The following is a 24,596-nucleotide window of genomic DNA, read 5'->3' on the forward strand; positions in this document are numbered from 1 at the left end:
GCCCGTCCCCTCCCCGCTGGACAGGGAAACGCGGTGTTTTCATAAAAACACGAGGGTTTCGAGCAAGACAGTTCACACTAAAAACAGCAAACAAACAAAACCACGAAGCCACAACAAGAATACAGTACTTTAATCATCCAAAAAATTAGTAACTGTTTTACAATCTGACAGCATATAGTGCTGATACACTAAAATACTCAATACCTGTTTCCCCAATGGAAATTTAAATGGAACACTTGCTCGTTTGTAGCTTACAAACACAGGATTATTCAAGCTGTAGAGAGAATGAGGCTATGTCTTTAAAATACAAGAGTAAATAGGTAATTGCTCTGAAATATTGGTTATATTTCCATGCTTAGCTTGGAACCAACAGAATCAACATATGCTGTCATTTGATTTCTGCATTTAGCCAGAAAAAATAATCAGTAAGAAAACAGTATCTGTGTTGGAAAAATGACCTTGTGTTTATGGTAACTGGCTATCAAAGTACACCACTCCTGCACCCACAATCAGAGAAGTCCCAGCAGGATCTCACCACACTCCGTGGCATTACATCAGTGCTCACTTTGTTTGCCGAGGCTGTTGAAGATTCCTGACTACAGACTGAATTTCTTCATTTATTACAAAAAGAATACACACTACAGGCACAAAAGTGATTGCAGTTAACTGTTCCACGCACCATGCCGAAGGTCTTGCAACAATCTGGATGATTAAATCCTTTTGGTTTAAATCCCAGCTTGTCAGGTATCTGTCCAGAAAGTCACAAGCAGTCAAATTTTTAGCTGTTGTCCACAAAGCTAAACCATTTATTAGGGTCCAATACTATCATTTGTGACAGGACACCTGAGAGCTGCAACTTAAATGGCCCTGCCTTTGATTGGAATATAAATAATTAAACAGCCAAACTTGAATTAGTAAAAGCAAAAAAGGGATTTGGGCTATTATTTCCATAATCCAGCCTTTCAGTTTTCTCCTTCATTTTCACATAGGAGATAACTGCCTAATCTTTTTAGGTAGTGATTAAATACTTGTCATAGAATCCCAATACACTAACAGATTCTGTGAACATGCAGCCCTTCAACAAATGAAGGAAGACATTAGAGCCTGTTTTTTGACACAAAATTATTATGTTGCCTAGCAAATAAAAAGTAAAGTATAGCTTCAGGCAACTCAGCACATGACATGGTTTGGCCATGTTCATACAGCAGTGTCTGTAAAAAGACACTTAACTTGTGCCTGTATGCATATTGTATTTGAACTATTTCAAAGTTTATTTTAAAATCTAAAAGTTTTTGAAAATTTACAAAAGCAGCCCTTTTTGTTTCACATCAGAACACTTTTGGTGTTGTTGTGAGGTTACAGTAAGTGTAGTCTTTGGTTTTAACTAAATTAATTCCAACTTGGTTTTCAGAGCAAATATTTATTTGTAATTCTAATAAAAGGCTGATTTAGAAATAGGGGAAAAAACGGTTCTCCCATAAGTTTAAACCAGTTATATACATTCCTACTGAAGGCACTATAGTTCAAAATTCTCTGTACAGTTGCAGTAAAATTTGAAGCCACCTCTGGAATAAAGTCTAGCTTCAAAGATCCAAACCAAGATTTGCAGCAAATTACCATGTGGGCACAGTATCAGAGACTTGCTCTGTTTTCATAGTATATACAACCTGATGCAAAATTCTCAGTCCAATACGTTTTCTACATATAATGCTCACCACATTATGATCTTTGGATACAAACTGTTGTCAGTTGAATTCTCTGTTGCTATAAATACAGCCAAGCAGTCCTGTAGAATATTTTTGTGATCTTAAAGCAAACTAGTACAAGACAGTCCAAACAGACCTACACCAAAAAGCTTCTAGATTTTCCTATTTCAAAATGTATGTGATTATGTACAGAAGTTGAAGTGATTCTTGTTGCCTTATTAGTTTGCTTATAGAACTTTAAACACTTTAACAATGACTATGCCCTAGAGATTTGACACTACATATTGATTAGTTTTTGTCTGTCTTAGGTAGTGTTTCAACATCAAGACAGATATAGAATGGAAGAACCCTTTCTTAAAAGTGTTACTTCATTATTAAAAACTGTTAGATTCGTATGAAATACAAATAGCTTAATGCAATGCAACTTAGGTCAGTGGTCTTACAGTTAAGGCTGCTTTTCCTGTACAGTTATGCAGAATTTTAAATATGAATGTCCACTACTTCTAGAGAAATTGATACTTAAGAATGTAGATAACAATTTTTAAACAAAGAATATAAACTAAATAATGGTGATGAACACATGAAATCAGTCTAAAAATGTATCCAGTTTAGATACAGAGCAAGACAGTATAGGACCTTTTGAAAAAGACTTCAAGGATTTAGGTGTAACAGAAAAACTCTTATTTTGCAAGGCTTCCACTTTGGTATTAGTCCCTCTAATCTCTTGGGAGAAGTCCTTAGCCAATTTATTTCTGTTTGGCTAAAAAGGATGTCTTTAAACTTGATTACAGTATCAAGAACAAATAAAAAATAAAACAGTAGAATTACAAATAACATTGCTGTGAAAGATTTCTCTTCAGTGCATATGAACAAAGCTGAACAGCTCTACACAAGTCCAGCTGCTGGGTGAAGAATCCCTTCTTACTAAGGCATTGTTGTCAGGAATATATACACACCCCTCCATGTAAATACACACCCCAGATTTTCTTGACCCAACATTTCAGTTGGGTCAGTATCTGCCAACAATCTTAAACATCCCATTCTTTGAGTACAGACAATTATACCATTGATTTGCAATTACATTTTTAGTAGAAAGCACAGCCAAAGTCTTGAAATACAAAAAAAGTTCTTTAAAAAAAAGATCAAAACCTATGGTACAGAGACTGGCACAGTTACTGTGTCTCCATCCATCCCAAAACCGTGCTGCATACCAGCAGATGATTCTATTGCTTTGCTTTAAAAGGAATGGGGTTTCCAGTCTTTTCCCTTCTAACCCAGGTCAATGCAGTCCAAGATTGCCAAAGCCCATGATGCTGCTCATGCTGACTCCACTGTTCTGGCATCAGCTTTGCTAATTGTCTCCTTCAACCCTTCTCTTCCGAACTGCAACAACAGACAAAAAAAGTTTTGCTATATTAGTAATTTTAACTATTTTTTGTTTCTATAACATGAACAGTTAGTTGGTCACATGAAGTATCACAAATTAAGGTAGCTAACACTTAGCATTAGACAGCATTTTAAGCAAATAATCCGAGCTTATCACCTTATTCACAAACAATTGCAAATATTTCCAAGGAAGGACTTGTGGGAAGCATTAATCATCTTATGTCTGATAAGCAGATTTAGCCAGGATTCTTTTTTTTACAGTTTTTGCAGTTTTTTAGAGGTGAATTTAATTTACATGGCTTCAAAAAAAACACTACAAGAGTTTCACAGTATATCTAACACGATTTATACACACAGATGCTACAATCAACAGTCTAAAATTTTCCATTTATTAATAAAAACATTCAATTGTCAAAATGCAAGGGCAATAAAAATCTGTGAATAAAATAACTAAAAGCTCACATGCTATTAAGATCTGAGAATATGCAATATTGATTGAATGACTAGAGTTTTCCTCAACATCTGTTTATTTTTGATGTTTTCTTTTCACACTATCAAATTGTGTTTTCCTTTTCTGTGCAGGCAAAGTAAATGACAATAAAGGTCTTATAGGACACATAAAGGATAAAATATAAAGGACATCTCCATTTTGTTTAAAAACAGTGAAGAATGCACATCTATAGAAGAAAGTGAATCTGTTCTCAAAAGCACTCAATGGAAAGCAGGTGGCAGAATTTATTCATACCTGCTTTCAACAAACTGCAAGAACAGATGTAAAGAATTTCCAGCCCCAGACTTCTCTAATCATGCAGGTACATGTACACAGACAAAGAACAGGGAAGTGGTACAACACAGTGTGAGCAAGGAAAAAGAAGATGTAGACTTTTTTTTAGAAGGAACGTACAAAGAGAGAAATGAGAGACTTCAAACATCTCTGCTCAGTGCTCAATACCCAAATGGGTATTCAGAGTAACCTCCTCTGTAGCTTCAGGGCTGGAGAGATGAAAAGGTATTTGCAGAAACTTTTACTCGCATACTCCAGACTAAGAAAGCAAAGGAAAAAAGGCAAGATATCAATGGAAGCATAGATTTTGAACAGTCAAGCACTAATAAGAGAACTACTGAGAGGGAAAACATTAGAAAGATGTGACACACCTGAAGCATTATGATAAAAGACTCAACTGGTTTAGAATCTATTTTGAGAAACAGATATGCAGTGTATGAGTGCCTTTCTTATCTCTCTGTGCTTTATTCCAGTTACTCATCCGTATCTTTCAGAGCTGTTCTCCTCCACGTTAACATTCAGAGGGGAATCAGATTTTTAAACCAAATTTCAATTTCTTGTATCATTCCCTCTAATACATTCCTTGACCACTGCTACTATGACTAAACTGCCTGGCCCCTTTTCACATTGATGACAGGTCATCAGAAAGCATCTAAAACCAAAAGATTTAATTAGTTAGAGTTTTAAAATGCAGTTCTATTTGAATAGAAGGATGTTATTTTGTAGTTGAGTGCCTCAAGTACCTGAACATCCTGCAACAAAACACAAAACATCAAGCAGCACCTAAAAAGGAGGAGTAAAGCACAGGAGAAACCTGAAACTGATATACTAATCTTGTGCTATCCTGGTTTTGTCAAGGGAGAAGGGGAATAACCCAACACCTTTAAAGCCTGTGCCACACACCCACTCACTTATTAATGACAGGTCTTACCCAAATCATTGTTTTTTGTGATAGCTGCAGCTGCCCTGGCTCGAGGTCCCTGTTGTGTGAAATGGTATCCAAATTTGAGGATCTTGTTGTTCTCTTCAAGCATCTTGGCAATTTCTACTTCTGCAGCTGTGCCCAGCTGCTGCCTCTATTAAAATAAAAGGTACACAAAGACAACAGAGCTTATCTGTGTTCATACTGAAAGAGATTAAAATACTTTCCCCATATTACTCAATAAACATTCATTCTAGCTGATCAAATAAGCAGAAGGTCCTAAATATGTTTGTACACTTTAAAGCACAAGAAAGTACAGAAATCAACCTCAGCTGGATGCTTCTGACAATATTAAGGGCAATTGTTGATGGTGTTAAGGTAATTAAACTTAAAATATTTGAAGAGTTTATCACAAGCTATCTTCTAAAATATTCACTCAGTTAGGACTGGCTGGGTTTAGCCATGCTATCACCACCACCTCACTTACCTGATTATCAATTTTGATCTCTGTCAACGTTTCATTGTCTTTCAGTGCATCAACCAATGCCAGAATTCCAACTCCAGTAATGAAGTTTGATTCTATGTTCAAACTTTTTAATTTTGTGTTTACTCTCAGCATATCTGCAAGAGCCTTTGAATATAAGAAAGCATCATTAAAGTTTTGAATTTTGCTGCAGCATCTCATAGGACACAGCAATTACCACTTCCATTAACTAGTTCCATGGAAGCAACAAGTTCAGAGATTGAAGGTGTAACTTTGCAAGCTTTCCCTTACTGAGACTGACTCTTCAGCCAGGCATTATCTACATTCCCTTTTGAAACAGCATTCAGTCAAGAGAAGGCCTGTCTTTCTCTTGTTACAAACTAAAAAGCTACACAGAATGTAAATTGTCTGAAATTAGCATATTGGACCAATTCCATTTTGTAAGCCTTCAGAGCACACAATGAGCAATGCAGGCTGCTAAGCAAAGGCCAAAGAAAGGGCATTAGTCAACTGAGAGGAGAATTAGATATGGTTAATTTGTAAACAGGAGATCTGACTTTCAAAATGCTTTTGTCCACAGATTTGGTAGGAAGAGGGTAAATTCAAAGCTCCAAGTATGGTACCAGCATGTAGCTAAAGGCACTTTTATACCTGATGTTATTTCTGAGAAAGGAAGAAAACAGAAATGGCTAACTGCTGAGTTTACTGTCAGAAAAACTGTACTTTGATTTTTTTTTTCTATCAAGTTGTAATACCAAAAAACCCAACAGAACCACACCTGAGAAAAGAAGCCATTATAGATTTTTATTTTACATTTTAGTCCTAAAGAAACTCTTTAATTGGCCCAATATTTTCAAATTTGTTCATTTAACTGAGTCTTTCAAGCTAGTTGCTTTTTTTCTAATTTGAATTTAAAACAAGTGCAAAGGATTGTCCTGGCAAAACAATTAATGTTTTCTTACCTCTTTATTTGTAATTAAATAAGGTACTGCTTTAATTAAACATAGAAAAAAATGGCCTGACAATGAATTATATTTAAGTTTCAACTGTATCAAGCTAGGTACTTTGAGTAATATTATGCTTTATATACCAATATTTTAAGCCAATCTTTGGTAGCAAGTAGATAAAGAAACAGGCCTTTTACAACTTCAACAAAACCTCTAGTTAGCTGAAAAATATTATGGGTGTTTTTAAATCCTCAAATATGCTTCTTGTAAATTAATTTTGAATAAACTATTGGCTACTGGAATGAACAGCAGATACTACACAATTACAAAAGAAAGAAAAAAAGGAAGGAGGTTAGCAAAATGAAAAATCAGGGAAAGGAACTGGAAAAAATAATTCTCCCTCACACATCTGAGGCATTGCTGCATATTAAGTTACTAGTAATCATTTACCAACTTAGATACAACAAAGGTTTGTTAAAGAAAACATACTTTACAGTGTAGCAGAATGGAAACATTTTCATCCCTGAGCATTTAAACTGGATTAAATTCAATCTCTCACCACTGCCTTCCCATCTTAACTTCCCTTGCACCCCACTTAAGGCTGTTATCACAAATACTTACAACAGCAACAGGATCATTGCTTCTGGTGGCTGCCAGGCTAAAATTCTTCACATGTGTGTTGGTTTCTAAGGCTTTTGCAAATTCTTTCAGCGTTGGAATTGGTATGTTCTTGAATTAAAAATAGCATTTCACTCTCTTGAGATACACAAGTTTATCCCCTTCCCCCAACCTCTCCCAGTATGTTCTTTTCCTTACAGCAAAAGCCCTACACAATATTAACTACCACTGGTCTCCAGCAGTCTCACAGTGAAGACCTGCCCTAAGATGCAATGGCTGTAGGAGTCACCAATTCTATAAAGCAATCATTTTTACACTACAGTAGCGACCAAGCTTAAAAGGAATAATTTTAAAGAATTAATTAGGGTAGCAAATGTCTCAGTTTATTGTACCAGAAACTTTGATCTGTTGCCTTTTTAGGCAGTTATTTTGGCTAGCATTTACCTGTTACACAGTATTCTTAAACCATGGAATTTTTTTCCTCCTTTCAGTAAGGGAAACAAGCAGCCCTGGCTGCTGGCAAGGCTGTCCCTGCACTGGCAAGTCAGGGGTGCTGCAGTTCTGGTTTCTTTCAAGCAAATATACAAAAGCTTGTCACATGTAAAAACACAACTGTTACACTCAGGAGCAGAAGCTGCCTTAACTTCCACCGGCCCTTTTGTACAAGAATCAGAAGGATGTCAAGCACAAATATCCCTTTGCTTGCAATAGAAACTGAGAGCATATTGCTTCATCAAGGACAAAGGATTCAACAAAGTAGTTAACTCCATGAAAATGTACTGCTGGAACCGCTGGCAGCAACAGAAATCTGAGCTGGCAGTGAGAAAAAGACTAAGACTTTTAAAATACACATTTGGCAAAAGAAACCAAGATGGCTTATCAGTTTAGCTGCAGGTTCTGAGCTTACACACACTACAGCATTCAGCAGAAAGATTGCTGTGATTAGAATAAGCCTATCATGGTCTCTTAAGAGAGTTTTGCAGCTTGAAGTGTCTTCTACTGAGAAAAAGAAGCATATTTACTGCAGCCTTCAGGTAATTACCTTAATGTTATTTAGATTAACTTCAACAAGACGAGAATCATTATCTTTAATCCTTTTCAGTGTCTCCTCCACATTTGTGGGATTTGGTGGCTCATCAAAAACAGGCAACATTTTTTCACCTTTTACTATATCTGAAAAGGCATTTAAATGTAATCAAACAGGTTGCACACATTCATTGTGAATAAATGGTACACATTCTAAAGATTTACTGCATTTACAGATCATTTAGTCTTTTACATCTCTCCCCCACCAAAAAAGCAAACCATCCTCTCCTGACCATATTTTCATAAAGTTCAATTCTTTTTCAAAAGTCCTCACAGCCTTTCTGCTTTTTTTCAGAAAGCACATAAGAGTTGAATTACAAACTCAAATATAAAACCTAAGAACTAACACATACAATGCATGCTTATGCCTACTTTTGTCACCAAAAAGTGACAAAAGCAGAGGACACTTTAGTGTGCATATATTTTAATTCCATTCTTGCCAGAACTCAATTAGCAATGTTATAGGCATACACATTTCTACACTAAGACTTAAGAATCTATAAAAATGATGATGCAACAGAACAGTGAATGCTATAGAAAATGTATGCAGTACAGAGAATTGATTTTTCTAGCACTTGTGTACACACTTACTTGAGAAGCTGTCTTTGTCAATCCCATTACTGCTTCCTACTACATCACAGAACTGATTGTTTGTTATCAAGTTGGACATTCCCAGTATTGCTGAAAAAGGAAAAAAAGAAAAAGCAAAAAATAGTTTTTACTCTTCCTGACTAATTCAACTCAGATGCAGGGTTCTTTTAAATAACTAAACTTGATGTTTGTACAATAGTCATCAGTACAAAAAGCCATTCAATATCTTAATCATTTGAAAAACGTAGAAAAAATAATTAATTATAGACATTTTAGTTGACTTTCACATCTTAGAAAGTTCTGACCTCACCAGGTTCAAGCTTCAACACTAAAAAGTGCAACTCAACCACAAAATGAAGCTTGAGAAATACAGGCACATACAAACACACTGTTATATACAAGAAAAAGCAATCACATACACATTAAAAAACAGCCAGTCTGAGGAATGGATTTAAAGGCTTTGAGTTTGAAAATCAGGTATCTTTTGCAGGCCAAAATAATTAAGTTTCTCAGAAATTACCACAAATCAACAAAGGTGAAATGCTTCAAGCAAACTGGCAAACAACGTCATCTAATTTCTATCACAACTACAACATCCTGTAGTCAGATCAATACATCACCACATTAATTATAGATCTTTGTCTAAATATGTACCAGTCCATTCCTCCTTCAAAAAAACCTCACCTGCCAGGTCACCTAATTCTGTGTCTGTGGCACTGGTCAAGGCTTCCTCCAGTTCTGGATCAAGAGAAAATTTTTCTTCTGTGAAAGACTGTACAGGCTTTTGCTTGGGGATAAATATTTTCCCTGGAGTAAACAAAATAGAAAGTCTGATGTTATTCTGTATTATAAAGCTATTATCTTTCAAATACTAGGTACTTAAAGGATACATATTACATTTAGTGAATACTAGGAGAACCAGAAATAACATAAAGGGTTCTTCTGTTGTTGCAAGTCGGAGATGAGGAAAGCACATAAACAGGAATAAATTTTCAGGAGTCTAGATCATGATTCTTTTTTGTTTCTCCTAAGTATTAGAAAATAACATATTAGCCCCCATTATAATTTTGAACAGGCTAGAAAGACTATAAGAAAGATTTAGAATCATTAGAGAATGCTGAGTTTCCTCTCAAGGGAAAAATGGACCCAGGCAGAACTGTAATCTGAATGTGTGTGCGTTTTCTAAAATGATATTTAGAAAGGTCATTGAAGATTCAATGGCAAAAGAACCTAGAGTAATATTAAATTCTGCACCAACTTTTAAGTTATTACAGGCAGGTAATGGGAAAACTTATTTTAGAATTAGGTAGAAGTCTGTGTAGTTACCATAATTCCTGCCTACACCTTTAGCTGGAATGTTAGGGTAGGAAATCAGAATATGAGAAAGCCTTTCTAACAGTTCAGCTGGTTCTTCAGAAAAAAGTAGTCTTCCACTGGGTAAAAGCCAGGACAGGTAAGGGGTGCTTAGATTCAGGACTAATTAACATGGCAAACAAAAGCTCTTGATGCATTTGAGAGAAATCACAACTACACAACTGTGAATCAAATCTTAACAGCTATTTAAGGTTCAAATTTTTCAAATGTCTGTGCTATCAGCAGAAAGAGCAATGGGAAAGGAGTTCCAACTTCTTTTTGTTATTTCCTGGGGTAGGAAGTGGCATTGATAATCATCCCATGAAGTCTCAGTCCTAGTTCAGGAGCCCACCCTCTGTGATATCCATAGGTATAAAATGTAATTCCACAGAGGAATCATCCTCATCCCAGTGTCCCAGTTACAGTGACAGTAGGTGGAGTCATCAAACACAAAGTCATGTATTCCATATCTTCTTTAGATTGCAGTGGTTTGTGGTCATTTTCTTTTTAAAGGAAGTTAATGCATTCCCACTAGCACAGATTACAGAGAAGCACATCAGGTTTTTCTCTGACAACACAGTCTGATGACCAAGAGCTGTTGCTAGCAACACGGTATTTTTGTTCTTGGGTTACTATCTCTTTGGAAACTTGTATAAATGGTCATTATCCATATTTAGAAGCAGAAAATAAACCTCCTTACATAACTGTATTGATTCCAAACAGTAGTTGAGTGCAGCTGACATGCATTATCACTCATACCTCAGCTTTGATGGACAGTGCAAAAGAAACTTGGTGATTCAGGATTAAAAGAAAACCTTCATAAATTGAAGGCTTATGTAGCAATTGTTTCAGGTTGTTTTGATATAAATGTTGCAATACATTTCTATCATTTTCTTTTGCCAATATCACCTACTGGGGAGACATTAACCTTTAACTTAAACTGTAGTTTATAGAAGAGATGCAAGAATGTTTGACAAGTTTTTCATTAATCCATGAAACACTCTGAGCAGCATACACATTATCTAAAGCTTTTTAGCAGCTATGTCTGTGTTATTTTCCCTCAGTAATACGGGTTAGTAAGGATTTTGGAGTACAAGGAAGGAGGACAGTGGGACTCGAGCACCTGAGCCTTCATTCAGCCATCCTATTTGCAGCAGCAGTGCAGCAGGAAGAGACCAGGAAAACGAAATTGATCTCAATTAAAAGCAGCTTGGAAAAAATGTATTTTAACTTAGTTCAGTCTTCTGCCTGGCTTATCCCACAGTGCTCACAAATAAAGAACTACTTTTCCTTATGTTGCTTTTCTTTAATTCTTAAATTCATGGGTTAGAAACGTCTGGTTCAAATATTTGCTTCCTAAGAGTAATACTAAACTTATCCATACATGCCTGACTCTTTAGAAAACCTAAAGAGAGTGAGAAGTATAATCAGTTTTCAATAAAGCAAAAATGTTAAAAGCCACTGCCCTTCAGAAATGTTCACTGCAGCCAACTCCAGTCACATGAGCTGGGTCAGGAGCAGTTTTTGTTATAAAACAAGTCACACCCTTGTGTACATAATTTCTCATTCACTGGCTTCATCTTGTCCTAGACCAGAAATCAGAGACTTACAATGCACATACAAAAGTAGATCCTTCCCCACTCCCCACTTCTAGCAATGAATTTACTTCTACAAGGGTAAGACCCCTGTGTCCCTGGGGACAATGATCTCACTCAAGGCCTGCTGCCAGAACAGTTCAGCAAGTCCCTTCCCCCTTACTAATGCAAGCTTTAAATAAAACCAAAAACCACATCTCTGCAGCCCATGAGATGTGCAGCTTGCATGGCCCTCAAGTGGAACATTTCCAAATAGCAGGGATTTGATTACATGAAGGAACATGACAGCTTCTTTTTAGCCAGCCAGGATACTGCAAAGATTAAGCAATACAACATGAAGAGGCAAATTTCAGGGATGTTCACATCATTTTTGTAATTATATAGGCAGGTGTTCCATGCCTTTAAGCTAACATATTAGATGATGCACATCCAGAATTAAGTCATAGGCCTCCTCTGCTACAGAATGAACTTTTGGTTCCAAGTTCCATACAACTGCATTGTTCTAAAGGCAGGAACACTGGATGGTATTCATTGAACTGCCCTGAACATTTCTCACACAGATTCACAGTATTTAAGGTGGGACTCATTACCTTGCAGAAATCAGGTCTGCTCAGTGGGGCCATGCACTGCACACTGCTGGTACTATTCTCACATATCCCACACAAACAAGCAGCATGCAGCCACACCTTACACAGCAGAACAAATTCTAAAATCCACTTTTGGGTACTCCATTCAAGTGCTACCTGAGAATAACTGAATACAAGCTTTTCCCATCACTGACTTCATGAAGGAAAGTGAGCAACATCTGATGTATTCCTTACGTCTTATGTTCCTTAAACCTTCCTCAGTTCAGAAATTCACATAATCTACACTTCATCAATCTCCAGTTCCTACCATGTAACAGATTTAGGTTTATCAATTCACTTGTAAGCACAATTTCATATGAATGTTTTTAATTCAACTTACAAGTGAGTTCCTCAATGTCTTAGTGCAGAAGCAGAGCTGTTATCTGCTATCTGATTACAGGCCACATAACAGTGAATTAGAAAACTGTTTTACATTAGGGCTGGAGTATCACATGTTATTTTGTTCTAGTGCTCTTGTATGGAGAATATCAATTTGACAAGCTGCTTCTGCAAAGCTCCTACAGGATATTAGCTTCACTTCACAACATGTAACACACTTCCTTTAAAGACTTTAAAGTGATTCAATGGCACACAGACAACACAGCATCCCAAATCCTGCTGCAACAGAAGGCAATGGTGATCTAGAGCAACAACTGAGCAGGGTGCCAACAAAAGAGCATTAGCCAGGTGGCTACAGTTTAAGTCTGTTTTCTAGGTGATAGAAAAGGGTGAAAACCTGACCAAGCCAAGCCTAAGGCAGAAGTCACATGAACTGCAAATCTACACAGAACAAATACACCCCAGCAGGAATGCAAAGGGAAGAGAAAGCCACAATTAGGAGAGTGCAAAGGCTAGAAATACAAAGCTTAGTTTACACAATGCTTTGCTAATGCCTTGCACTATACAGCACAAAGTACATTACTATCTCAGATATGTTTTTATCTCAGCTGCAATAATTCTCTTCTTTTGCTCTTCCAAGAGAAAGAAGAAGGAGGAGGAGCATTGGTCAGACTCAGATGAGTGGAACACACTCGAGGGCAACAGCCTTCAGTGCTGAAGCCTTGCTTTACTGTTTGGATGAGAGCTCCTTCTCCTTGCAGTATGCCCTGTAAAATCTTTATGACATACTTACATACACACATTGTGACAAAGCTAGTTTTGTTGCAATTTTTACCATATTGGTCTCATGAATCTCTTGAACAATGGTTTACTGTATGGTTCAACACTTAATTGGAACAGAATGTGACTTAAATCATTAAATCATGTTTTAAAGTAAGTTTTTAAAGATGCTTTTAGAAATAAAATCAAGGCACTGGGAAAATGGAATAGAGTATAATTTAGGGATTAAACTTCACGTTTCTTTAGCACTGTTCATTTCACCACAGCAGGACACTTTACATTATTTCAGATCTTCCACATGCCACAGCACAAAACAAGAGAGGTTCCACAGATCTGGAAAAATTACAGCATCTATCACTGAAAGAGAAGCAACATTGTTTTAATAACATGTTACCCCAAATCAGGTACTTGAGGCATCTGGAAGAGAGTATTTTCCTTCACACTCCAGTAGGAAAGCAAGGTTACCAGAATCAGTAGCAAGACAAGATATTTAAAATTAACCTAGGGTAAGCTTCTCTGATAAATCTGCAGACCGAGTCGCCATGCAGGACATCAGTTCTACTAAAATAGATAAAGGAAAGAGAAAGGTAGATTTTCTTCTTGCTCTATGAAATGAATAATTGAAACAAGTGAGAGCAATGAGACCAGCCAGAGACACAGAAACATTTTAGCAAATTCTGACCCAAAAAATGGCACCAAAAAACAAGCTGAAGCTCCAATCCCTCTCTCTCCTCCCAAAAACTCTGGAACTGAAGGTTATATTTGTCACATTTCTCCTAAAATAACAGGTGAATCAAGCAAGATTTTCACCTACCCTTATTCCACAATTTGCTAGTGTTTCTCTGTAACACATATTTCTAGATGAAGTGAAAAATTATAACCCAGCTTAGTTGTCTTTTGGTCTGTTTTAATATTAACAAAAAGCACATTAGGATACAAGCCCCTATAGAAAAGAAAATGCTACACAAGTATTAAGTTGCACCCTATATTCTTTCCAAGGTCTACATCTAGATAAATATCATGATTTCTTGATTTAAAAAATTAAGTTATTTACATTTGCCACTTTTGTGGAAAATGGCAACAAATGTGGCAGCAAGTCAAAGTTGAACCATAATACTTTCATGAGGGGAAAGGAAATTTTTTTTTTTTACAAGATACAGGAAATTTTACAAACTACACTGGTATGACTCATTGCAACATGCAGACAGACTATTTAGTAATACTTTATTACATAAAGGAAATGACATTTGATCTTTCTTAACCAGGCTCTGCATTACAGCTGGACCCTTCTGTTTCTCTACAAGATTCTCACAGATTTTATCTACTCAAGCAAATACTTTTATGTGTGCATGTGGATGTAAGCTGACTTTAGAGAGCCATCTATGTGAAAGGAGCATTAGCAGTCAGCAGAAAATGGACTATTAGAGCACATCCTCCTTGCCCAGCTCACTCCCTGACTGGGCAGTGCACAGGATGCAAGGGATTCCCCAACCACCTATGAGCCCCAAATATACCGAACTCAATCACACTTAACCATCAGTCTGCCTCCAACCCAGACTGGCAAATCTGTCAGGAGAGCAGCAGAAGCCAGGCACAGCCAAACACAACATGAACAGGTACTTGGCAGCAGCAGAGGTACCCTGAAGGTACTGCTGCTGTGGTGCCTCTGCCTTCTACAGTCAATACATTGCATGATCCTTCACTTGGTTACTCCTACAGCTTCAGACACCAAACTCCTGTTCTGCTGTTAGCAAAGGAGTGCCACAGTTATCTCTCAACACACAGGGAGCTGAACTGCAAAATAAAGCAAAAAGCACTCTATGAAGGAAGTCTATCATACACAGGGCAGTACACTGTAAAGTCACAATCTCTCTATTACTTCAAGAAAAAAAGGGAAGTACCAGCATTGTCAGGTAAAGCTATCCAGCTCAGGCAGAGAAAATGCAAATACCTCAACAAAATTTTCACCAAATAGTCCCACAATCATATACACAAACTCAGTGGATGAATGAAGACTCAATTCTGAAATAAGCAATGATTCACACCAGAGAATTAAGTAGAATTAAAGGGTTTCAAACCGTTAAGAGAAGAGGGGCCTGCTTATCTTGACCAGCTGGAATACAACTTAGGAAACAATTTACTGAAGTATTAGTGCAGCAGATCTGCCCTGCTGCTGGGGAAAGTTCTCATGAGCCAGGACTCACAAGCAGTGATCAAACACTGTGGTGACAGCTAAAAGCCTGCTCCTATGCATATGTGCTCTGCACAGGTCTGGGAGTGTCTGTGCCTACCAGCAGTGCTTTGTAAGGCTCCATAAAATTGGGATCTTCTGCTCTGAGTGGGGAAAAAAAAAAAAAAAAAGAGTTGTTCTTACAATATTTAATAAGCATATTCTTTTTCAATTTTCTTCTGAAAAGGAAAATGCTTCCCACCAAGTCAATGAAAATACTACATCCAAAGCAAAAATTTTATATCCCAGGCTTTAATAATATGTCCATGGTTTTCAGACCACAAACCACTGCCAGATTTCAAAACTTGTGATGTTGCCTATATAATTAGTTAGGAGTAACTATGCAATCTTATTAAAGCTTTCAGTAAGGAGGCTAGAAAAACACCATGACTGCATACACCACTTGTCAGGCCTTGTCAGCCTACATCATCTTCAAACATTACTGTCTACCACAACATCATTCAACTGCTATTTCTTTAATCCAACACAAAGGTTTGTTACAAAGGTTGCTGTCAGTATTCAGCACAAGGCATAAGCCACAGGCACAACGACAGCATTTGTTATTATTGACATAAACCAGAGTTAGCTCTTACTTTGAGGATACGTGCCCATCAGAACTCCACAATCTATAATAAATTTTTGAGTCTTATTTCCTTCCTGTGCTACACCCAACAAGCACACCAGCCCCAGTGGCACAAATGCCTGAACAGGAAGCCTCCTGGCCCTGCACAGCAGCAGCCATTGGAAACACTGTGAGTTAAAAGCATTAGAGCTGCCAGTGCTTCAATCAAATTCAGTTCACAGTAGTTCTGGCTTGTCCACTTCAGAGATTTCATAAGCACTTACACAGGAAAGGGTGGTGTTACCTTTCTTTTCTCTTGTAAAAGGCACATAGTCTTCCCTGTCCTTGTACTCCAGTGCCTGCTTCTCCAAATAGGCCAGGAGCCGTTCCCTGTCGAAGGGAGCCGAGGCCTTCTTGGCAGTCTGGTCCTTCTGCCGGAAGCCTGCAGGCAGCAGCGCGTTCTGCAAAGCAAAGGCAGCTCACAGAGTCTGGGGCACCTGCTTAGCTCCATTCCCCCCTTCCTCCTCCCTCTCTGCAAGGTTCAGCCCTGGTGCATCATCTTTTGTTGGCAATCTTTGATCCCCTGCCAACTTCCTTTTTTTGGGGCAGGGAAGGACACAAGGTAATCTAGACATGGCGAATATAATGAAAATAGAGCACGCTGCACTCTCAGGAGGACTGAAGCAATTCTTTAAGTACAATAGCTCCCAGCACTCAATTTGCCAGTTACTTTGCATTCCTTTGCTAGAATCAGCACTGTTTAAATGAGCAGTACTAAATAAAACCCAGCTATTTACAGTTTAGACATTCAGCAAGAGACTATTTCCTCTGTCACTTACATCCATGTGATTTTAAGTTTGTAAGACAACTGACTCCACTATTATTTTAACACAGAGTATTTCTGGTTTTGACCTGACTCAAGGTGGGATGTTTCTTTGATAACACCAATATATTTCAACTAAAGAGAAAAAAAAGTATATTTGTACAGAAAGACCAGAATATATAGGAATTCTGACTGCCATGAAAGACAACCAGTCCCTTTTGCCAGCTCTTCCTGTTAAAATATCCATAAAGTCAGAGTCATTTAAATTATCAGTAATATCTTGCAGTGCAACAAAATAGGTGATCATAATATTCTGATCCAATCCCTGAACATCAAGATTAAGCTAATCCTGGTTTTATTAAAGCAAGAACACAGACCCATGAGGTGAAAACATCAAGTCTTGGAGTCTGACATTAGCTCCAGTATCTGTAGAGGACAACTCATCTCTTTGCAGCAGAAAGCTGCAATATTCCTTATTTAATACCCCATGCTGACATAATCATTCAGGAGCTCAGCAATATTTGTCTTCTCTTCACAAAGTCAGCATGAGGACAGGAATAGATATAAGCTACCAGATATAGGACAAAAAATCATTAGAAGGGGCTGGCACCCTCCCATTCCAATCAAACTCCACAGCAGAAATAATAAAACAAATGTAAAAGGGCTGTTTTCTAGACAGGACTGGAAACAGGAAAGTTAAACAGGCTTTTCTAAATAAACTTTCTTTTCAAGAACATGAACAACAGCAATTCTTATTTATAAATCAGTCCCAGAAAGCTCCTCCCAGCTATCCCTTCTGATGTTCTCCTTTACTACAATTGTGTCTGCCTTGCAAACAGGAAATAAGCATTATATACAAATATATATCTGTGATATCATCAGCAGGCTAAGAAAAAAACTGCCTAAAAGTATATTGTACAAAGTCTCAATTTATTTTAGACTAGTAATGGAACAAATGAAAAATCAAACTTCTCTTGGCTAATGCCTACCTCAGGGTCAAGATCATCCAAAACAGTTTCCAGTTGTTTCAGTTCCTCTTCTGAAAGTTTGCCAAGAATTTCATCCTCATCAAGATCTTTGTACTTGTCCAAGTCCTTTCGAAATGGGAGCGTCATGACTTGGGCACCAGCAAGTTGCTCCAAAACTCCAAAGCCCAAATCTTAATTCTTATCCAGATCTATGAAAAACTTTTAAAAAGAAACAAGCAGAGTTAAGGTAAATCCCAACCACAAAGCATCTTTAGCTTCCACATCCACGTGTGAAAGGGAAGCTTTTCATCCAGTATTAGTATCTGTTATTCTACAGCTGGCAAGGAGCACCTGAAAGCCGTTTCTCCACTGATGAGAATCCTGTCCCACCATGCCCTTGTCCATCAGCAATTAAGCTATATCTAATTAAGCTATATCTATTTTCAGATCAAAGCAAATATCTAGTCCTCCTGACAAGAACTCCAAAGCCATAATTCCTACAGAGCAGGGCAGGTTGTAAGGCAGGAGGGAGGAGATCCTACTATTAATGAGTCCAGTTTAATACCTTCATTTTTTACACATAAAGAAGCCAAAAGAAGAGTTAAGATGCTCCACATTTATCATTGCTACAGCAGTTCAAGGCCACTTAAGGATAACTTCACTACAAACAAGGTAATTGGTTATTACTGACTCATATCCCTGCATATTACCTACAGAGGAAACAAAGGAAGTTTGCCTCCAAGTTAATTATAGCACTACCATCGAAGCAACACTCTGTTCTGTCCACAGAAAATTACAATAGCTTGATGAAAAGCACAGCTCCTAAGTGGCAGCACTCCAGTCAATCCTATCATCATAAAAAACTAAACTAAAATAAAAATAAAGAATAAACTGTGTGACTGGTCCCTAAATATTATATTTAGATGAAACCAGGGCCCTTCAAAATATACAGTCTATATAGCACTTTTCACAGACAAGGAGAGTGCAAGGAACATTTCTTCTAACACCCATCATTTCTGAGCCATTTGTCTTGGAAAAAACAGTTAATCACAACAGTGTTCAAGCAGACAAGTTGTTTCCTCTCATTTTTTTGAAAGAAGTTCTAGGACTCTCCTTTTGTTCAGCCAAATTCTTGCTTCAAGTTGACCACACAGACAAAAAAAAAAGGTAATTTTAATTCTGATGACTCTTTGTAATTAAGCAAGAGAGTCCATAACTTGTTTGGGAAGCAAAAGCTAAACATATACATTCCTGTTCATTAGTCTCCTGAAACCTTTTTTTTGCGGCTCTGTAGAAATACTCAACACAGACCAGACACACAGTAAAAAACACTTTTTCTCCAGTAGCCCCTATTCAAGGACAGGTGCTCACACCATAAATACAACTGCATTCAAATCCACACTTACACTGTCCTTCAAAACCAGGTCAATTCAGTCACTGCCTCTTAAGCAGCAGGAAAGGGCAGGCTGTATATACATACATGCTATACCATGGAATCCTGCACACAGGATTCCTCCACCTCACTTGTTTACATCCAGAATGGGCTCCTTGGCTGCCACAGTTACATATGGTGACATTTTAATTCAGAGACACTAAACAGACATGAGCACAGAGGTTCATCTGTGACATCCACTCAGTCAAGTGTACCTGTAAAATTAATCTGGTTTTAACAAAGCCCTTTGCAAAAATGGTGAATTTCCAGGTCCTATCAACATCTACATCTGAATGAGAAATATATTCAGCCATTTTCAGGCTGTCTGCTTTTAAAAAAGCATTGCTGATATAAATACTTACTTTGAACTACAGTTCCAAGTGTGAACTTTACTGTGAACTACAGTTGACACTGATGGGACTGAAGCTGACCTTTGCAAAATTCTCTCAAACATAAGGAGGAACTCCCATTTTTGTGGTAAATTATATCAAAAAAACTCTGGTGTCTTCTGAAGAAACCCAATCATGCTGGAAGAGCCCAGACCTTTTGCAAGAGGCTAGAGAGCCAGCAATAATCCAAGTTATTGGCTGCAGAAAATGCAGAGGGTAGCACACCTATGTTTTCCTAAGTTTCAAAAGTAATTAAAGGAGTGACTCTGTGGCCTAGAGAGCCACCTCCTACAGTTTTCATAGTCTGGTAGTATTTGTTTCTCCAGGTGCCAGCAGCTAATGGACAATTAGCTGATGCCACACAATCTGCATGTGAACTTCTCATTCCTGGAGCCTTAATGTCCTGCCCTTCCTTACAGTTCAAGCCATTACACAGGATCACAGGAGAAAAACATTTCCTGCAGCTGATTACACATTGCTCTTTGTGACCAGGCTGCACCATCTGAGCCCTACATCAAGACACTGCTATTTACCACATTTCTGCATGTCCATTGGCATTCAAATATTAAAAGGTGTAGTTTTAACAGGTAATTATAAGGAGCAGAATGGTTAGCAAGCTGCAGAATAATGCTGCCCTTACTCTGAGAGTAGCACTGCATAACCATACATTACCTTCAGACAGGCTGTATTTCCCTCCATTAATTGCCACAAAATGCTGTCATCCAGAATTCATTACCTTTTATTTACTGCATTGGGATGTTTCATATTGGAAAACTACTCATCCTTTGTAATACATTAATTAATTTTCAGGTCACAGTCCTTAGTCTCACTTGTTTGCATGCAACCAAAGAAGGGACATCAAATCCTCAGGTACAGTGTTCACACACACACAAAAGTGGAAAATATAGCAGCAGAACAAAAAAAAAAAACCAGTTTCTGTAACTGAGGCTTCACTTCAGCAAGAAGAGAATCACATGTGGCCTGGCAAATACAAATGTAAAGAGTTTTGGACCTATTTCCTAATACCTATCAAGTATTTTTTTTTTTTAATATGAAAGCATCCTTAATGTGAGACACCTTTAAAATGTATGATGGTAGCACTGGTTAGCATGTCTGTAGTACAGAGATTGCTTGGTAACGACTCCCAGAAACATTCCCTGCAAAAGAAAACACAGCATATACAACACTTGCATACAACATGCTAAAAAAATCAGGTTTTAAACACAGTGTCAGGAATTCTCATTGCCTAAAAAGGGCATAAAGGCCAGCTGAAGGCCTAATCTAATCAAACAAGCCTTTCACCTCCCATTACACATACTTAGTGCTCTATTTGCTTTCCATCACTTGCTGTAGGAGTTCAGCATAGAGACACATGCATAACAACCTACAAGCTTTTAGAAGCTGCAGTTACTTGGCCTGTGAATATTTGTGGCACATTTTATATATACATATATATATATATATATGTATGTATGTATGTATATGTGTCATCTCACTGCAAAATCATGGGCAAAACTGTAACCATTAATTTTGGCTTTGCAAATACTTTGCCCTTTCTTCATGAGCAGAGCTAGTTTACTTCTAAGCATTCTTAGCTTTAGCATGAAAACATTGCATAAAAGTCCAGAGTTAATATTCTTTTTCAGATATATAACTATAATCTAAAGTTCTTCATTCCAGCAACTTCATAGTCACATAAGAAACATTTAGAGAAATGGAAAGAAAGCCATCACTTCCATCAAATGTCAATTCTCTGTTAAGCAGAAGAGAAATGAAAAATCAGAAATGAAGAAATTCTGCTGGACGTCACAAAGAAAAAAAAATCTTGCCATTATTCCCTCACCTGGGAAATCAATGAAGAACTAAAGAAATGAGACAATAGCAGTAACTTCACTTTATGCCATTTTATAATTACCTGAATAATCACTTGAAAGACTGTCAAGCAACTTTCACATACCTCTTTTCCACAAGTCAAAATTCTTTTTCTCCCCTCCTCTCTGAAATTATATTTTTAAAAACCAAAAGATTCCAAAAATAGCAAGCTTCCAATTATCTTTCAAAAACTCCACCCCTTGCCCCCCTGAAATTTCTGTTATATTCAAGAACACAATTTCTTGGGACTCAGACAGGAGAAACTCTTTAGATATAACTTGCCCACAGGAAACGACGTTGTTCAAGTTCACTGTAAATGGCTTTCGTGACTTGGATTTTAAAATAGAAGCAACATCATGAAAAACAAACTGAGCTGGTTTTGGCCAGCACATTTGCAGAGTTCACTTTAATGTCATTTGTTCCTTGTGAGCCCCCTTGCCCCCAGCCTCTGGGTGAACCCTGTGGAGCAGGGGGGTCTGCAGGGCTCTCAGCATTCCTGCACCCCTCAGGGCCCCAGACCCTCCCAGCTGCCTGCAGGAGCCTAAACTGAGCATTTCCCCAGGGAACCCCGACGATGGCAACAATTCTATTTTCCAGTGTGCAAGATTATACAGAAATGCTTATGAAGAATGTACTGCACTTGAAAGAGCTATCTTTACTTACCAAAGCAAGGAGAAAAATGAGTAAATATAAATATTACCACAATCCCAGCAGGTTCCTTAGGATATTTTTGTAATGCCTTATAAGTCTGCTGAGCAGCCCAATGATGCCTTTCTTAGCAGAAAGCTTTTAGAAACCCACCTGAGGCTTCCAGACCCCCAGCCTGGGGTAGGGCACAGGATCCAGGGTGTCCTGCCCCAGGGACAAGCAGACATCCCCCAGCCCAGAGCCCACGGAGCCAGCAGGTGGCAGCTCATCTTTGCTTACACTTCTTATCAGGGTAAACTCTGTTTTCCAGGCTATTCTGGGCTATTTTCCTAGAAAAGCAAACCCAAGGCTTCATTCTGTTCAGAGACAATTCACTAAGCTTTATACATGGCAAACTGAGCTTCTCTAACTTCACATTTGTCCACACAGAGACCCAGGGAGTGGAGTGGGACAGGCAGCTACTGCACAGTAACTACAAAGACCATGAAGATGCTTCCACAATGAAGGAACTCTGAACACATCTGTGTTTCCAGTTCCTGCAAGCTCCTCCTCTGTATCAGAGGGCACCTGCAACCAAAGCCCACATTGCTCTTTCATATACCCTGTGTACAATGACACAGAACTGGCACACAGCTCTCTTGCAGACAGGGTGCTCTGAGTGATGGCTAAGCTGCCAAGCTGGCATTGTCCCATAAAAACTTACTCCTGTGTGCCTGTTCCTGAAAACTGGTCACCCACACTGCAGCGCTACATGGACATACCCAGTCAGCCCAGGAACAGCAGGGGTGACAGGGCCAGGAGCCCCAAAGCCAGAACTTGGCAAGCTGCACAGGGCATGGAAGTGGCAGCAGTTCAGCACACCCATGGCACTTCCAGGCATGCTCACCAAACTTGCTGCAGGGCAGGTGTTCCGATCCCAAATAAATACAAGGCTGGGATAAGATAAAAATCCCAGATGGCCCAAGAAATTCTTCTGTCAGGAACCACCACTCACTGTCTATTCTCTCTCCCAACATGCAGCAAGTTACTGACTGGCCAGGATGAGGGATGTTTAGGCATATTTTTTTCAGACAATACCTAGATGTTCTTCGATAGAAACCTGTTGCTCATTAAAATACAGTATCTGCTCCTGGAGGAAGTGCCTGCAGCTGTTTTAGTAAAATAGAAACATCAGATGCAAGCAACCTGAACGTTTATTGAAACATTCAGTTATCTTTTATCCATTGCAGGAAAGTGGCAAAACTTACAAACCTGGAACAGAGCAGCAGAAGAATTTTAATTCATTCCCATTCTATTACTTCAGGAAAACTAAGTATAAGTCAGTTTCAGGTCCTCCCTTACATCACTGGCTGCCTTCAAGCTCTCTACACCTGGCACCGTAGCCAAACTTTAGTTATGAGGATTGAACCAATACATTACAGCAAATTTAAAGCACACAGCAACCTCCCTAGAACATCCCTTATTCCAGCTCAGCTCAGGCCTACCCGCAGAGCGCCAGGCTCTCAGAGCAGCCCCGAAGGCTCCGTGCGCAGCTCTCGGGACGAGCCCAGCGCAGGGGAACGGGAGGCCCGCTGTCGGTGAGCGGAGCGCACCCCGCCCCGGAAAGGCATCCCTCCGTCACCGACTGCGGGGACCCGAGTGCCCTGAGAGCCGTGCGAAACACCGGCAAACTCAGAGAATCACGGGCACCACTCTGCAGGCCAAGTTTCCAAAGTCTCCGCTCCCGGGATTGGCAGCAGAGCTGAACACCCAGCCCAGCCCCGCACCCGGGCGCGCTCCGCAGCCCCCCGGCCCCTCAGCCCCGCGGCCCGGGAGGCTGCTCGGGCAGGCAGGACCCGGCTGCGGGGCAGGACCCGGCTGTGGGGCCCACCGCCGCCCGGCCCGACCTCCCCGCTCCCCGGCACCAGCGGGGCTCGGGCCCCCCGTGAGCCGCCGGGGTCCGGCCGGGCGGGGATCAACCCGTCTCCCGGCTCTCGCCGCGCCGTAGCGGCGGGCGGAGGGCTGTGCCCGCCGAGCCCGGCCCGGCTCCGCCCGGGACCCCGCTCCCGTCCCGGCAGCCGCTCCCCCTCACCGGCGGCCGCCGCTCCCCGCTCGCCCAGCCCGACCAGCAGCGCCGCGCTGCGCATGCGCCCCGCGCACGCCGGGAGCCGCGGGCCCGCCCCGGCGCAGGCGCGGAGGAGGGCGCGGCCCCGGGAGCGGCGGGGCCCGGAGCGGGCGCGGCCCCGGGAGCGGCGGGGCCCGGAGCGGGCGGGGCCCGGAGCGGGCGCGGCCCCGGGAGCGGCGGGGCCCGGAGCGGGCGGGGCTAGCGCTGGCCCCGGCCCCGGCCCCGGCCCCGGCCCCGGCCATTGGGCGTTCCAGACCAGGCTCTGAGCAACGTGGGCTGTGCAAGGTGCCCCTGTCCGGCAGGGCCTTGGATCGAGCTGATCTGTAAGGTCCCTCTGTCGGGAAAATTAAT

General features: G+C 39.8%; 1 protein-coding gene across 3 annotated transcripts; it reads right to left on the minus strand.

Moving 5' to 3' along the window:
- Window positions 1–108: 108 nt before the first annotated feature.
- Window positions 109–24,298, minus strand: LOC130257338 (tropomodulin-3-like). Of its 3 annotated transcripts, none has more exons than XM_056499751.1 (10): window positions 24,213–24,298; window positions 17,822–18,019; window positions 16,314–16,470; window positions 9,209–9,331; window positions 8,525–8,614; window positions 7,890–8,020; window positions 6,851–6,958; window positions 5,286–5,429; window positions 4,808–4,952; window positions 109–3,089 (listed from the first exon to the last, which is right to left on the minus strand). In XM_056499751.1, exons 2-10 carry the CDS (start codon window positions 17,945–17,947, stop codon window positions 3,058–3,060), a joined length of 1,056 nt encoding a protein of 351 aa, XP_056355726.1. In that variant the 5' UTR covers window positions 17,948–18,019; window positions 24,213–24,298; the 3' UTR covers window positions 109–3,057. The 3 variants fall into 3 exon arrangements, with proteins under 3 accessions (XP_056355726.1, XP_056355727.1, XP_056355725.1); XM_056499752.1 differs by lacking the exon at window positions 24,213–24,298 and adding an exon at window positions 23,219–23,468; XM_056499750.1 differs by lacking the exon at window positions 24,213–24,298 and adding an exon at window positions 20,699–21,014.
- Window positions 24,299–24,596: the final 298 nt, after the last annotated feature.

The sequence above is a fragment of the Oenanthe melanoleuca genome, chromosome 10, assembly GCF_029582105.1.
Source record: "Oenanthe melanoleuca isolate GR-GAL-2019-014 chromosome 10, OMel1.0, whole genome shotgun sequence".
Taxonomy (NCBI): Eukaryota; Metazoa; Chordata; class Aves; order Passeriformes; family Muscicapidae; genus Oenanthe; species Oenanthe melanoleuca.

Bases quoted from the DNA above. Each gene is read 5' to 3' on its own strand.
- LOC130257338 (XM_056499751.1), bottom strand. From the start codon at position 17,947: ATGACGCTCCCATTTCGAAAGGACTTGGACAAGTACAAAGATCTTGAT. The intron at 8,021-8,524 runs GTAAGTGTGTAC...ATGCCTTTTCAG, and splicing joins TGACAAAGACAGCTTCTCAA to ATATAGTAAAAGGTGAAAAA. The intron at 3,090-4,807 runs GTAAGACCTGTC...CTGTTGTTGCAG, and splicing joins CACAAAAAACAATGATTTGG to TTCGGAAGAGAAGGGTTGAA.